The sequence below is a fragment of the Salvelinus alpinus genome, chromosome 1 (genome assembly GCF_045679555.1).
Source record: "Salvelinus alpinus chromosome 1, SLU_Salpinus.1, whole genome shotgun sequence".
Lineage (NCBI taxonomy): Eukaryota > Metazoa > Chordata > Actinopteri > Salmoniformes > Salmonidae > Salvelinus > Salvelinus alpinus.
In genome coordinates, this window is record NC_092086.1 from 37062812 (window position 1) to 37077848 (window position 15037).

At 43.5% G+C, this 15037-nt stretch overlaps 2 protein-coding genes across 4 annotated transcripts; one reads left to right on the forward strand and one right to left on the reverse strand.

The window, feature by feature from the left end:
* Window positions 1-796: 796 nt before the first annotated feature.
* Window positions 797-8060, reverse strand: LOC139574789 (DDB1- and CUL4-associated factor 7-like). 2 transcript variants are annotated; one of them, XM_071399683.1, is made up of 7 exons: window positions 6982-8060; window positions 4934-5092; window positions 4609-4720; window positions 3581-3699; window positions 2538-2747; window positions 2297-2414; window positions 797-2190 (listed from the first exon to the last, which is right to left on the reverse strand). In XM_071399683.1, exons 1-7 carry the CDS (start codon window positions 7117-7119, stop codon window positions 2018-2020), a joined length of 1029 nt encoding a protein of 342 aa, XP_071255784.1. In that variant the 5' UTR covers window positions 7120-8060; the 3' UTR covers window positions 797-2017. The 2 variants fall into 2 exon arrangements, with proteins under 2 accessions (XP_071255784.1, XP_071255777.1); XM_071399676.1 differs by having other exon boundaries at window positions 797-2414.
* Window positions 8061-8224: 164 nt separating this feature from the next.
* LOC139574775 (PAT complex subunit CCDC47) lies at window positions 8225-12966 on the forward strand. Of its 2 annotated transcripts, none has more exons than XM_071399664.1 (12): window positions 8225-8372; window positions 9495-9787; window positions 9915-10007; window positions 10188-10484; window positions 10571-10636; window positions 10776-10877; window positions 11005-11115; window positions 11301-11386; window positions 11553-11611; window positions 11734-11843; window positions 11993-12160; window positions 12309-12966. In XM_071399664.1, exons 2-12 carry the CDS (start codon window positions 9503-9505, stop codon window positions 12387-12389), a joined length of 1458 nt encoding a protein of 485 aa, XP_071255765.1. In that variant the 5' UTR covers window positions 8225-8372; window positions 9495-9502; the 3' UTR covers window positions 12390-12966. The 2 variants fall into 2 exon arrangements, with proteins under 2 accessions (XP_071255765.1, XP_071255758.1); XM_071399657.1 differs by lacking the exon at window positions 8225-8372 and adding an exon at window positions 8378-8529.
* The last annotated feature ends 2071 nt before the right edge of the window (window positions 12967-15037 follow it).

Genomic DNA, 15037 nt, shown 5'->3' on the forward strand with positions numbered 1-15037 from the left:
CTGCCAATGTTTGTCTATGGAGATCGCATGGTTGTCTACTAGATCTTATATTCCTGTCAGTAACGGGTGTAGCTGAAATAGCCAAAGACACTAATACTCAAATTGTGAAAATTATGAGTGAGAAATGTTGGTGGGATGGAGTTCTGGCCTGCCTGGTGTCATCACCAGGAAGTAAATTAGTTAATTGATCAAAAAGAGAGTTCCCAAACTCTCTGCCGATAACAGCTAGTTTTCAGCAGGTTGACATTTGTCATGAATATTGCCCTGGAAGCAGAACTGAGCTATTTCTGCTAAATGGGCCAGTTGCAAAGTCAAAATTGGTTATATCAAAAAAAATGTATGTAAACTAAATTAGCTTTTTGGTCTTAATTTAAGGTTAGGCATTAAGGTTCGCAGTGTGGTTAAGGTTAGGTTTAAAATGAGACATTATGACTATGTGGCTGTCAGCAGCTAGTGACCACTCTGTAGAGCTGCCTCCAGTGCAACGTTCATGACAATAAATGCCAACCGGACAGTTTCCCCCTACATAACAGAAATTGCTCTTTTTGACCATTTTAATTTAAAATAATCACTAACGTACTTAACTGTTACCCATAAACGATTTAATGTTGAGATCAAAACAGCCGTATTAGACCTTTAAGAACACTGCAGAGGGAATGTAATGTTAGGAGCTGACAGAACTATACCTGCTCACTGAAATACATTGCCATCTGCACATTGAAGTGACGTTATGCCCACCTAAATAAATCATGACATCCTGACCTATCAGTGTGTATTCAGTGATGCAATTAACATCTACAAAAACACAAAGGAATATTTATTAGTTCAAGCAAATTTGGTAATACAAACTTTTATGAAAAAAGCTACATGTAGATTTGCCTTATCAATATCTTGGATCAATATCTTGGTTCATATATTTATAAGAATGTACATTTCCCCTTGTACAAACATGCGAAAAGGGGGTTGACCTTCGAGTACAGAGAACAATAAAAAGATAGGGAGAGCGAGACACGAGAAAAAAAGGTTTCACTCTCCTTCAGTACTAGGCTAAGTAAACGTATTTGTTTCACACAATCTTGAATAGGAACTGCAGTTGTTCCAAGCAACTCTACTCAAAATGAAGAAAACGTTATTAAGCTTGTTTTTGGTAGGTTCTGGTCTAGTCCAAAGGGGCTGATGGCAAAGTATCCAAACTGTGAGACATGCAACTGTGTGTTGAACACAGGAGGCTGCTGAGGGGAGGACAGCTCATAATAATGGCTAGAACGAAGCAAATGGAAAGGCATCAAACACCTGGAAACCATGTGTTATATGTATTTCCACCTATTTCGCTCCAGTTGTTAGAATGAGCCTGTTCTCCCCAATTAAAGTGCCACCAACTTCCTGTGGTATTGAACCATAACACTTCACTATATGTCAGATTATCACAGTATAATCATGGAAGTGATCTGGTACCAGCAAACCATTAAAAAAAATTATTATGAGGCCTTAAAATTAGCCTTATGGTTTCAAATTCAGAAGTCTATAACTGGATTCAAACCAGTTCAGAAATACACCCAGATGACATTTTCTGACAGTGAGTGTCATTTTAAATCCAGTTTCCTGACACTAAATATGTCATTATGTTATAGAGATGGCTAAAACAACAGGTTAAACACACTCAAGAGGCAGTCTTCAGTTCAAACTGCACTGTTTCACTCCATAATGAATTGACCATCTAGAATTGTTGAACCCACTGATGCATTTTGGCGCTGTACAGACACTGATGATTACCAAAACAATAAAGATGACAACATACTCCTTTTGACACAGGGATTAGTTCTATCAAAAACAGAGTAAACCAGGACATTGTGGAGTGGGACAAAGAGTTCACACCGCCTCCCATACGTACATCAAATCAGCCAGGACAGAGTAGTGGTTTGAGGCAGTCCTGCAAGATTTACTTCCACTCAAAAAAACATGTCCAAGTTCTGAATCCACACATTGTCCTCATCCACACCTGAGGTGAAGGTTGGCTTTAGACCCGCAGGATCTCTAGGCAGTTGTTGTAGCCGATGGCGATCCAGTCAGGCTGGGTGGAGGCCCACTGGACGTTGTTGATCTCCCCCTCGGCTGTGTAGGCCAGAATAGGGTCCTCGATGGCCCTGGGCATTTGCTGGATGTCCCATATCAGCGCCTGGTGGTCGTCGGCTGAGGAAAGACAAGACATTATTATTACACTGAAGGGAGAAGGTGAGAAGACTTAGAATGGGGTCTGAGGAAAGGTGAACTGGTGAAGAAGCTGTTTGTGCTTTGCCTGCAGTGCAGATGTGACAGGAGGAGTGGGGAGCCCAGGCGATGCCGTTGACACAGGCCCGGTGGTTGTTGAGGCGGGCCACCGGCGTGCAGGGAACACGCACGTCCAGAATCACAACCTGAGACACACAGCACAGGAGAGATAAACACATTAGATGGGGATAAGGAGAGGGAGCAACAAAGAGAGAATGGACAAAACCAAACTGAAAGAGGAATGAGAAAGTAGAGTTAAATAGACTGACCTCCATGCCGTCCATAGCCATGGTGGCCAGGTAGTTGGGGTCCTGTTTGTTCCAGCAGAGGCGCAGTAGGGGGTGGTGCTGGGGATCTTCATAGATTATGGTGCTGTGTTCCAGGTGCCGCAGGTCAAACATGCGTACTGAGCCGTCCGCTCCGACCGACGCAAACATGTCCCGACCACCGCCTGCGCGGCTGAACGCGATGTCATACACCTACAGACAGAGAACACCACCAACATGCAGAGTTATTACACTGGTATACCCACGGACACACATTCACACTTTATGATCTCAAGACCAGGGGTTGGAACCAAAATGATTTTCCAGTCGTTCGGTTCCGAAAAGAACCCCTATTTGTTTTGTTCCAGTGGTCCGACCAGCATAATACAATTCTGAACTGGTTGGAACCCCAAAAAAGTTACAGTTCATATCGCTCCTTTTGGTAAAATGTTTAAGCTGTAAAATAAACCGTTTTCACATTTAGCTCATTCATTTGCTTCATCAATTAGTTTGGATGGAGCAGCTTGCAGTGTATGCGCAAGCTATTTGTTTACATGTTTAATTGGCCATTTAAGTGCAGGCGCGAGAGAAGACAATTTCATGGGTGGGGAGAGAGAGGGGTGGACATGGCGGGGGCTTGGTTTGAAGCGCTAAATATCATCTGAATTGGGATGTGTTTAGGCTATTACTAGAATACCTTTAGAGACGTAACTTCACTGAATTACATAATTAAACATTACACATCAGGAATATTTTTTGAACAAAAAATAACATCAATCGGTTCTCAAGATTTGGAATAAAGGATTGTTACGGAACACTAGAGACACCAGTTTCGTTCCCAATTCCGTTCCTCAAAAAATGTCATTATTTTCCGGTTTTTGGTTCTGCTCCCTGAACAGGTTCTAGCCCCTGCTCACGACAACTAGCCTTTACTTACTCATTCATACAGTCTGAAACATGCACATTCATACAGTCTCAAACATGCACATTCATACAAGCAAACTAAACTTCAAGGCAAGGCCTATATTCCCCCTCAGCCCTCACACCTCTTTGTCATGAGCAATGAGCTGGGTCTTGACGTGGCCGGATACGAGGTTGACTCTGCCCAGCACTTGGCCAGTCTCCAACCCCCAGATAGTACAGGTGGTGTCAATGCTGGAGGTGCCTGTAATGGACAGATCAGAACCAGGATTAAAAACACTGACACTCACCAAACAAGACATACTGTAAAACTAAATTAATAGCATGGGTGTTTATTTGCATTAATCACTCTACACAACCGGCGCTTATTTGAGACAGGCTTCTTTTATACCCAGGAATCTATTTCCATTATGCACACAGCTCAATAAAATGTTGAAAAGACTACCAGTTTGACCAGTATAAACATTATAATAACAAATCCATCGCAGATCAGACCTGCAAAGGCTGCCTATCACACACCCTCCATTTCACGCTTTAGCACCATTAATTTGATGGTGTGTTTTATTTTTGGAGGAGCCATCGGTTGCAATATTGACAAAATGAAAAATGTAATGCACGACTGTGGGAATATCAGAGCTGTGTCCATGGTAACAGTTGTAAACAATTAATTTAGACCCAGCATTTATATGCTGAAATATGTGACAATGCCCAGATTTTAAGTGACAGGCAGCTATTTGAGATTGCATTTAAATTGTTTTACGCTACTTACTCTGACATGCTGTAGACACTGACAGAAAACCAATAGACTATATGCTAGAGCTGGGCGATATGGACAAACATCCATGTCACAATGGACTAAATTATCACGATAAATGTCATAACCTTGTTGTTCAAGTTATGTGCACCACAGTTATTTTTTTATATTACTCTTTAATCTACTACTTTGAATGTTGTAGCTATCAATTGTTGTATTAACAATCACCCATATTAGCAAACTTATTTCATTTGAAACTTCACATTTCTCTACTAGGGCACCTATAGGTTATTTATTGTAATGAACGAGATCAGCAAAATGTCCATGATATTTGGTCGGTGTCAATACTTTTCAGTTTATAGTCCCAGCTCTACTATATGCATATGCCCCATCTCTTACCCAGCAGATTAGGATCCACTTCATTCCAGTCAAACGAGGTGAGTGGGGCACAGAAGTCAGAGTTCTTGTTGTTATTCAGCAAGCATTCCAAACGCGTCTCTGTTTCACTGACCTAAGGGGTAAGATTTAACAAGCCATGAGATGCTATACAACTACGTAGAAAATAGTCCCCTCTGGGCAAGTAACTGAGCTAGAGTGCAACTCCAGATGCTGCAAGAGGGACACAATAGTTAGAAGAGGGTGCAGGCCAGGGAGCGCCCAACATATGACATCTATTATGTTTACGTATGATTTAGTATCAAGGAGGCTGTGGGTGCATGCATACCCTCCAGATGCGCAGGTAGTCCCCGCTAGTGGCAAGCAGGTCTGGGTAAACACCCTTGCTGTCCGGGATCCACATGATCTTGGTGGTGGGGTAGGGGTGGTCAAAGGTGTTCCTGCAGATGAACTCTGAACTCTCCTCCTCCAGACCCACAATCTGCACCTGAAGAGAAACAACAATAATTAAATCAGAAACCGCTCTTGATATGCAGTCGTGGCCAAAAGTTGAGAATGACACAAATATTAATTTTCACAAAGTCTGCTGCCTCAGAATGTTATGAAGAGAGATCAGATGAATTGCAATTAATTGCAAAGTCCCTCTTTGCCATGCAAATTAACTGAATCCCCCAAAAACATTTCCACTGCATTTCAGCTCTGCCACAAAAGGACCAGCTGACATCAAGTCAGTGATTCTGTCGTTAACACAGGTGTGAGTGTTGACGAGGACAAGGCTGGAGATCACTCTCATGCTGATTGAGTTCAAATAACAGACTGGAAGTTTCAAAGGAAGGGTGGTGCTTGGAATCATTGTTCTTCCTCTGTCAACCATGGTTACCTGCAAGGAAACACGTGCCGTCATCATTGCTTTGCAGAAAAAGGGCTTCACAGGCAAGGATAATGCTGCCAGTAAGATTGCACCTAAATCATCCATTTATCAGATCATCAAGAACTTCAAGGAGGGCGGTTCAATTGTTGTGAAGAAGGCTTCAGGGCGCCCAAGAAAGTCCAGCAAGCGCCAGGACCGTCTCCTTAAGTTGATTCAGCTGCGGGATCGGGGCACCACCAGTACAGAGCTTGCTCAGGAATGGCAGCAGGCAGATGTGAGTGCATCTGCACGCACAGTGAGGCAAAGATTTTTGGAGGATGGCCTGGTGTCAAGAAGGGCAGCAAAGAAGCCACTTCTCTCCAGGAAAAACATCAGGAACAGACTGATATTCTGCAAAAGGTACAGGGATTGGATTGCTGAGGACTGAGGTAAAGTCATTTTCTCTGATGAATCCCCTTTCCGATTGTTTGGGGCATCCGGAAAAAAGCTTGTCCGGAGAAGACAAGGTGAGCGCTACCATCAGTCCTGTGGCATGCCAACAGTAAAGCATCCTGAGACCATTCATGTGTGGGGTTGCTTCTCAGCCAAGGGAGTGGGCTCACTCACAATTTTGCAAAAGAACACAGCCATGAATAAAGAATGGTACCAACACATCCTCCGAGAGCAACTTCTCCCAACCATCCAGGAACAGTTTGGTGACGAACAATGCCTTTTCCAGCATGATAGTTATCACTTTTTCCTTATGGCAAGGTGCTCTAAGTGGCTCGGGGAACAAAACATCGATATTTTGGGTCCATGCCCAGGAAACTCCCCAGACCTTAATCCCATTGAGAACTTGTGGTCAATCCTCAAGAGATGGGTGGACAAACAAAACCTCACAAATTCTGACAAACTCCAAGCATTGATTATGCAAGAATGTGCTGCCATCAGTCAGGATGTGGCCCAGAAGTTAATTGACAGCATGCCAGGGCGGATTGCAGAGGTCTTGAAAAAGAAGGGTCAACACTGCAAATATTGACTCTTTGCATCAACTTCATGTAATTGTCAATAAAAGCCTTTGACACTTATGAAATGCTTGTAATTATACTTCAGTATTCCATAGTAACATCTGACAAAAATATCTAAAGACACTGAAGCAGCAAACTTTGTGGAAATCAATATTTGTGTCATTCTCAACTTTTGGCCACGACTGTATTTAACAAGGAACAAATAACTCAGAGCTTAAACACACTTCATACTGTTTTTATTAACTTTTTGATCATGTTCATTCTTTGTGGGTGAGGTCTTCTACAACTGTAGAAGCGAAGATCTGTTCTTGTTCTGAGTTCTGTTTATACCTAAGATCTGTTCTGGGTAGCCCACATCACAGGATAAGATCGTCTGCTAAATGACTTAAATGTAAATGTAATCACAGCATTGTGGGAGTCACGGTGGTCCCAACTAATTCGTTCTGATTCTACACTGGGACTGGTTAACAAAAATATACAGGTCATCTTCTCACTCACCTTATTGTTATATTCTTCAACGAAACTTCCAAGGGCCAGGCGAAAGCGTTTGTCGGGACGAACGCTCCAGTTCATGGCATACACCGTCCATGGCGCTTCGTATTTGTAGATCTCTTTTCGCTTACCGTGGAGAGACATAGCTCAATAAACGAGCTCTTATATTTTTTTATTTAACCTTTATTTAACCATATCAAATCCTTACCTATATAAAACAAAACAACTGTTTCCTTGGAACAAAATACACCCCACGGCTCGTTAAAGACTTTCCGAATTGAAGACTTGAACAGTTCAAATGACAAAGGCTGTCAAACGACAGCTAGCTAGCAAACAGTCGTTAGTTATGGATACTACACTAGCCCAGTTAACGCCATTAGCTAGCTAGTAGCGCGTAATAGCTATCACTGTCGGATAACGAAGGCGACGTTTAAGCTTAAATGAAGCTTCGAGACACACGTTAGCTTACGGCCAATAGTCTGAATTTGCTATTCGCTCGATTTTGATGATCCGGGTAAGTGAGCCTGCTTTTCTAATTGAGTCCCCTGCTAGCTTTGACCCGACTCCGACTTCAACAACACTAACCACAAAGAGGGGTGGGTCATCACTCTCCTCAAATCTCCTCCCATCGAAGAAAATGTCGGCGGTGTGACGCTCGCTAGCTCATAGACTACAATCACTCCATTAAAGTGTGGAAATCATCATACCAATCACACCATTCTAAAATATGCAAATATTGTTTTTACTATTTTAACAGCGTAACAAGGGTGGTGGACTCTGCTTAGGGATTTTGGATACAGTTTATGTCACAATTAACTTTTCGTAACAGGTTAGGAGAATTAACGTAGCGGGTTACGATAATTAGGTTAAGGTTAGGAAAAGAGTTAGGCTTATTTAAAATGAACAAAAATATATATAGTTGATAAACTCTATACAACTGGGAAAAAACTTTTGAACAGTCATGCAACTCGGAATTCCAAGTCTGAAACTCTGGCATCTTTCATGCTTTCCGACCCGAAGATCACTGGTGTTATTATTCGACCTCTTTTTTCCCCCGGAGTTCCCAGTTGTATTGAAAGCGCCATAAACTGATTATCCAATAGAAACCCCTAATCACACTTGTAGGCGGTGTCATGGCGACGTTGGTAGGCTAGCTGAACGTCAACGGGTAACGTATCGGCCAAACTGCGCATGTGCACGCCGTCAACTCAAAGGCACTTCTTCGCTATAAAGTTGTTTTTAACGAACATGAAAGAGTGTCAGTTTGTCACTTTCATAAGGTTGGAGTAATAACATATTTAACTACTTACAACATTGGCTTGAATCTAGGCTGTGTCTTTAGATTTCGAGAAAAACAACAACAAGGAAGAATATTTGACTTCTCAAACCCCGGCCTGGTAAGTTTCGCAAGCGGTCCAGGAAGTCTCGCGAGGTTGCGCCTCTGGGTTTTTAGAAACTCTGTGGTAGAATCTACTGTCAAGAGGACTGTATTGAACAGTTAAGCTAACGACGACCTCAGCGTTTTCCATAGGAACATATTTTAACACTCCATAGGTATTCATACAGCTAACGTTACATGTGTTGTTTTGCTTTAGTTTGATTCAACTTGATAAATCCGGCTATTGTTATATTGTCAACCACTTATTAGCTATAGGGTGGCAATAACTTGGTTGGAAACGTTAGCTAGCTTGCTCGGTTAGAATGGGAAGAGATGGGGGGGATGGGACACGTTGTCTAATCAGTGAGTTATCTAGCTTGCTAGACTAACGTTAGTTTGTTAACCAGAAATCGTCAACTGTGGTTGCATATTTGCTAACTCTTTGTAGTCTTAGCCATCTGAAATGTTCTATGATTTCAGCTATCTACTCCAAGTCAAGCTTGCTAGCTAACAGAGTCAGAGAGTGGATTTGGCTAGCAACAGACAGCTAACGTTAGTTAGCGCACCTGAATGCTAAGCAAGATATTTGTAGCTGTGGTTAGTTAAGCTGGTAGTTAATAACTAGCATAAATGGACTACGGTGTCTAGAATGAAGATGTGTCTATAAAGAAGGCAACGCGAGCCATATATTTAGAATATTGATGACTTGTGAATCATAGGGTCACTGGGTCATTACCAATAACCACTATCCATGTCCAATCCGATTGATGGACAGATTATATGGCGTTCAGACTGACACATTTTTGATTTAGGTAATTTGACAGTGTCCAGACCTAGCTACCACTCTCTTGGATGTTGACCTTTTCAGTGGGAGTGGATGTAAGAGGCATGAAATTATAGATATGTGTTATAAACAAACAAGTTACTATCCTGGGCATGTAACTAAATCAACTCACAGTAATGCAGATGTTTGTTGGAAACGTCTTTGTGACAGCCAGCCTGTGTGAGACTGACTGAGGCATTCTGTCTATTGCTGGTTGGACCTTCTGTCACCTCCAAACCCACCTGGTTTGACCTGAATTTACCTTTCCCACCTTATCTTCCTCCTGCTCTTCTTCTCCTCTCACCTGTGCTGGCACAGCTTCAACCATGAGGAGTGTGTACCTCCTGCTGCCCGCGCTGCTACTTCTCCTAGCACTGCCCGTCTCCAGGGGACGCTACAATGATGACTTTGACGATGGGGAAGACCTGGCAGACTTTGCAGATGACAATGACTTTGCTGAGTTTGAGGATGTGAGCGAGGACACTGCGGCCGAGCCAGAGACAGCCCCTCCACCCCGTGCGGCTCAGCCTGCTGAGGATGATGAGGACGAGGCCACAGTGGAGCTGGAGGAAGACGGACAGGAGGACGGCTTTGAGGATTCCGATACACAGGTTAGGGGCTGCAGTGGCCTGGTAGCTTGCATATGACCAGGGACAACTTAGTTTGCACACTATCCCATGCACCTGTGTTTTTGGTTTGTGCCAGAACGAATCATTATTTAATTGTGTATTGCTGTAGGATCAAGACATGTACAGCAAGTACGATCCAGACGAGTTTGATGGCATGGAGAAGCCCAGCCAGTCCCTTAAAGACCCTCTGATCATCCACACAGTAAGTTCACTGTTAACACCAGACTAGTGACCAATATGAAGCCATTGATTCTAGACCTATTTCTTAAACTGTACTCTGACAACCAAGAAGAACATCCCTCTTAAATGTGAGTTCCAAGATCAAACATCCTTAATGTTGTGGTTGTCAAGGTGATGAAGTCTGTCCGTCTTCCCCTTCCAGGTGCCGGCCCACCTTCAGAACAGCTGGGAGAGCTACTACATGGAAATTCTAATGGTGACGGGCCTGCTGGCCTATATCATGAACTACATCATCGGCAAGAACAAGAACAGCCGTCTGGCCACAGCCTGGTTCAACTCCCACCGAGAGCTCCTGGAGAGCAACTTTGCCTTGGTGGGTGACGATGGCACCAGTAAGGATGCAGTGAGCACCGGGAAGCTGAACCAGGAGAATGAGCACATCTACAACCTGTGGTGCTCAGGTCGAGTGTGTTGTGAAGGCATGCTCATCCAGCTTAAGGTATTTACAGTGTGTGTGAGTAAGATAGAGAAAGTGTTTGTGTGAGAACTAGCTGCTGTTTCAATGTTTTCTCTGGTCTGTTCCAGTTTGTGAAGAGGCAGGACCTGCTGAATGTACTGGCCAGGATGATGAGGCCAGTCTGTGATCAAGTGGTGGGTACATATGATGCCTGCATACATGTACATCACCAGTCACATTGTCACTCACCTCAGCGCTTACAAATACTTTCCTAAAGGTAGACCTTTTCTGTTGTCTGACTTGCTGTATATTTCTGTCTATTTTTCTTTGTAGCAAATCAAAGTTACTCTGAATGATGAGGACATGGATACGTTTGTGTTTGCTGTGGGCACCAAAAAGGCCATGGCCCGGATGCAGAAAGAGATGCAGGACTTGGTGAGGGGCGGGCCAACATCACTATAGTTTCATTCAGCCTTCCAGACACTATTAACCATCTATAAGCCTCAGGCTGCGTGGGTGTATGTATTGACCCGTCTTTATTTGTGTGTCTGTCTGTCCCCAGAGTGAGTTCTGCAGTGACAAGCCCAAGTCAGGAGCAAAGTACGGCCTTCCTGAGCTCCTGGCCATCCTGACAGAGATGGGTGAGGTCACGGATGGTGTGATGGACAGCAAGGTGAGCAAGGAAGGGGACCTCTGTTGTGGCCTACTCACTACAGTGGGGACTTTGTCACTAGGCTATTGCAGAGTGGTCTCTTATTGTTTGTAGTGGGAGAATATGACATGTAGAGTACAGTGTGCCACAATTTGACAGACCCCTTGTTTTTCTTTCATTCACCTTCCACTGTCTTTGTCTTTCAGATGGTTCATTATATCACCAACCATGCTGACAAGATCGAGTCCATCCATTTCTCTGACCAATTTTCTGGTTCAAAAGTTGTGCAAGAGTAAGTGTGCCTGCAAGCAAGTCAGTTTTTCCACAACATACTAACTATATCACACCAATGTCCTTACTCAACCCCTACCTCTGGTCTTGTATTAAAGCTTCTTATGAAATGATGTACAGCTGTTTCTGTTACCTGAAGCTTCCTTCTCAACCCTGTTGTGTTTCAGGGATGGACAGCCCTTAAAGCTGCCTGAGACCAAGAAGACGCTGCTGTTTACATTTAATGGTGAGCCAATTGTTTCCACTTGAAGTGCTTTCCAACACTTGGCATGCAGCCGATTCACCATATTTGATACGTAGTGACTGAATGAAATGTTAACAAATGTTTTCCTGTGTTTGTGCATGTAGTGCCTGGCATGGGGAACACGTCTCCCAAAGACATGGACACTCTGCTACCCCTGATGAACATGGTCATCTACAGCATCGACAAGGTCAAGAAGCTCCGCCTCAACAGAGAGGTGAGAATGGCAAGATAATTACACTAGTCTCCTAGTACACCCTCAATCTGGCCTATTGGCAGACTTTTTATTTCTGATTATCTACAGTCTTCCTTTCATCCATCACTGCATCTCCTTGCTCACCCTCTCTCCCTGTGTCTGTCCTCCAGGGAAAACAGAAGGCGGATAAGAACCGTGCCCGTGTGGAGGAGAACTTCCTGAAGCAGACCCACAATCAGCGCCAGGAGGCTGCTCAGACCCGGCGGGAGGAGAAGAAGAGGGCTGAGAAGGAGAGGATCATGAGCGAGGAGGATCCTGAGAGACAGCGCCGCCTGGAGGTCAGCTCCACCACAGCCCACCAGCAGAATAACACACTGGAACGCTACACACTGTAACATTACACATTGGAACACAGCACACTGTTCATCTTGGCCTTCTTTGTACCTCTTGCTCTAACTGTCTCTATGGTGTTGCCCCCTTTTCCAGGAGGCTGCTCAACGTCGTGATCAGAAGAAGATTGAGAAGAAGCAGATGAAGATGAAGCAGATCAAAGTCAAAGCCATGTGAGGACAGACAGCTACAGGGATTCAATCACACAGCTCAGACGGTTTCCACTGCTTCCATCCATCTCTCTCACTTCAGCGCCCAGTTCTGGCTCACACAGACATTCCCTTCTCCATGGGTGTGTCAAGCGTAGCTGTTTCTGTTCTCATGGAAACACTTTGTCCAATCAGAGTGGGGTTTTCCTTGGCTGTGAGTGAGCTGCTAGTGACAAGCGAGAGGGACAGAGGAGTTTTGTATATCAAGTCTGTCGCCATGACGACCCGTGCCAGTTTTTTTTTTCCTGTTTTGACGTTTCTTCTGCCTAGGTCTTCATTGCTCTTTTCAAAGCAAGTCGGCTCAATGAGCTTATTAATCGAAACGACAGGGATTGGGGGTTGCACCTCTTGGTGGGAAATAAAATGTTCATATTTTAATAGGAATGAAGGCATGTGAGGCCTGTTTGAGTTATTAAGTTAACACTGTGGATGCTACAAGACGAGATGCAAAGTAACCCATTTTAATTTATATCTAAGTGACAGTCCTTACAAGCTATGTCTGTCTGGTGAATTTCTAAGCAAACAATAAAATGCACTGGAAGCTATTGAACAATCTAATTTCTGTCTTTTTTTAGAGGAGTTGTGTCTTGCGGGTAGGTGATTATAAATGGACCAATGGGACGGTAAGTCTAGCGCTAAATTTGACCCAAAGATTGAGTGCGCAGAGAGATTGTCTAGGCTACTGGGTTCAAACTAAGCTGTCCTGGTGGGCTTAATGTCAACTCCCTTGTCTCCTATATTCTACAATAGCCTTTTTTGGAAACCACCATTTCTGCCAGCATGTTGATTCTTATTGGGGAGTAAGTATTGTAATTTTTATGACCTAGTACTGTAGTTTAACAAAAACCCACCTAGGAAGTCATGTTGAGGACAATTTAATTAAGGATGTTTCAAGGTCACTGAAAAAAAAAATCTGCAGTAACACATAAAAGTATTCAGACCCTTTGCTATGAGACTCGAAATTGAGCTCAGGTGCATCCTGTTTCCATTGATCATCCTTGATGTTTCTACAACTTGATTGGAGTCCACCTGTGGTAAATGCACATGAGAATGACCTTGGTCAGGGAGGTGACCAAGACCCCGATGGTCCCTGACAGCGCTCCAATGTGGAGATTGGGGAATAATCCAGAAGGACAACCATCTCTGCAGCATTCTACCAATCAGGCCTTTATGGTAGAGTGGCCAGACTGAAGCCACTGCTCAGTAAAAGGCACATGACAGCCCACTTGGAGTTTGCCAAAAGACACCTAAAGACACTCAGACCATGAAACAAGATTCTCTGGTCTAATGAAACCAAGATTGAACTCCTTGCCCTGAATGCCAAGCGTTACGTCTGGAGGAATCCTGGCACCATCCCTACGGTGAAGCATGGTGGTGGCAGCATCCTGTTGTGGGTATGTTTTTCAGCGGCAGGGACTGGGAGACTAGTCAGGAATGAGGGAAAGATCAAAGCAGCATAATACAGAGATCCTTGATGACAACCTGCTCCAGAGCGCTCAGGACATCAGACTGGGGCGAAGGTTCACCTTCCAACAGGACGACCCTAAGCACACAGCCAAGACTACACAGGAGTGGCTTCGCGGCAAGTCTGAATGTCCTTGAGTGGGCCATCCAGAGCCAAGACTTGAACCCTAACATCTGTGCCAAACTTGTAGTGTCATACCCAAGAAGACTCAATGCTGTAATCGCTGCCAAAGGTGCTTAAACAAAGTACTGAGTAAAGGGTCTGATTACATATGTAAATGTTATGTTTTATTTGTAATAAATTTGCCAAAATTTCTAAACCTGCTTTAGATTTGTCATTATGGAGTATTGTGTGTATTATGAGAAACAACATGTGGTAAAAGTAGAGCGTTCTGAATACTTTCTGAATGCACTGTATCATGTATATTTTGTTAACTGTCCGGATGGCTTGGTCTTGGATGAGCTTATAGCACTTCCATTGCAAACTGAAAGCTCGTTGTGTATTCAGCTCACTGTCTGGACCCATGTGATAACTGGAAGAGTGAAGTAGGAGATGGAACTTAAGTGTTTGTCAGTAATGTTACCTTTTTTAAATCGTCATAGCAGGCACAGGTATACATGATGCTAGCTACATACTCGTATTTGATTAATAAATAAACATGTTTTCGCAAACCTTTGATAAAAAGGACCACACCAATGTAGCTTTAAACGTCCGTTGTATACTTCTCGTTGTATACCAGCCTGGCGCTGTTGTCAAAACAATGGCAACGTCACACACTAGCTAGTTGTGCTTTGCTGAGGAATATTTTGTTTTTGTCCGCTCACACAGGAGTAATGTTTTTGTTTAAGGGGGTGCTGCAGAAACCCTACTTCCCGCAGCTATGAACATAACCCTTGTTACTTGTGTGACGTATGTGATCATGTGTCTCGTTTCCCTGCGGTGCCATGTTTGGCCACATGATGGCAGTGTTGTCCCTTAATAGTTTACTTGTGCAGTAGTTCTTTTGAAACTTCTTTGGTACTCCGTATGCATAATATAACTAAGTAAAGACGTTCAAAACTGGAGGTATGAGGATAATTAAATAATACATTTTTCTGTGTCAATGTCCTGCAAGTTATACTATATGGAATGGGTATCTCTAAGGCCACATC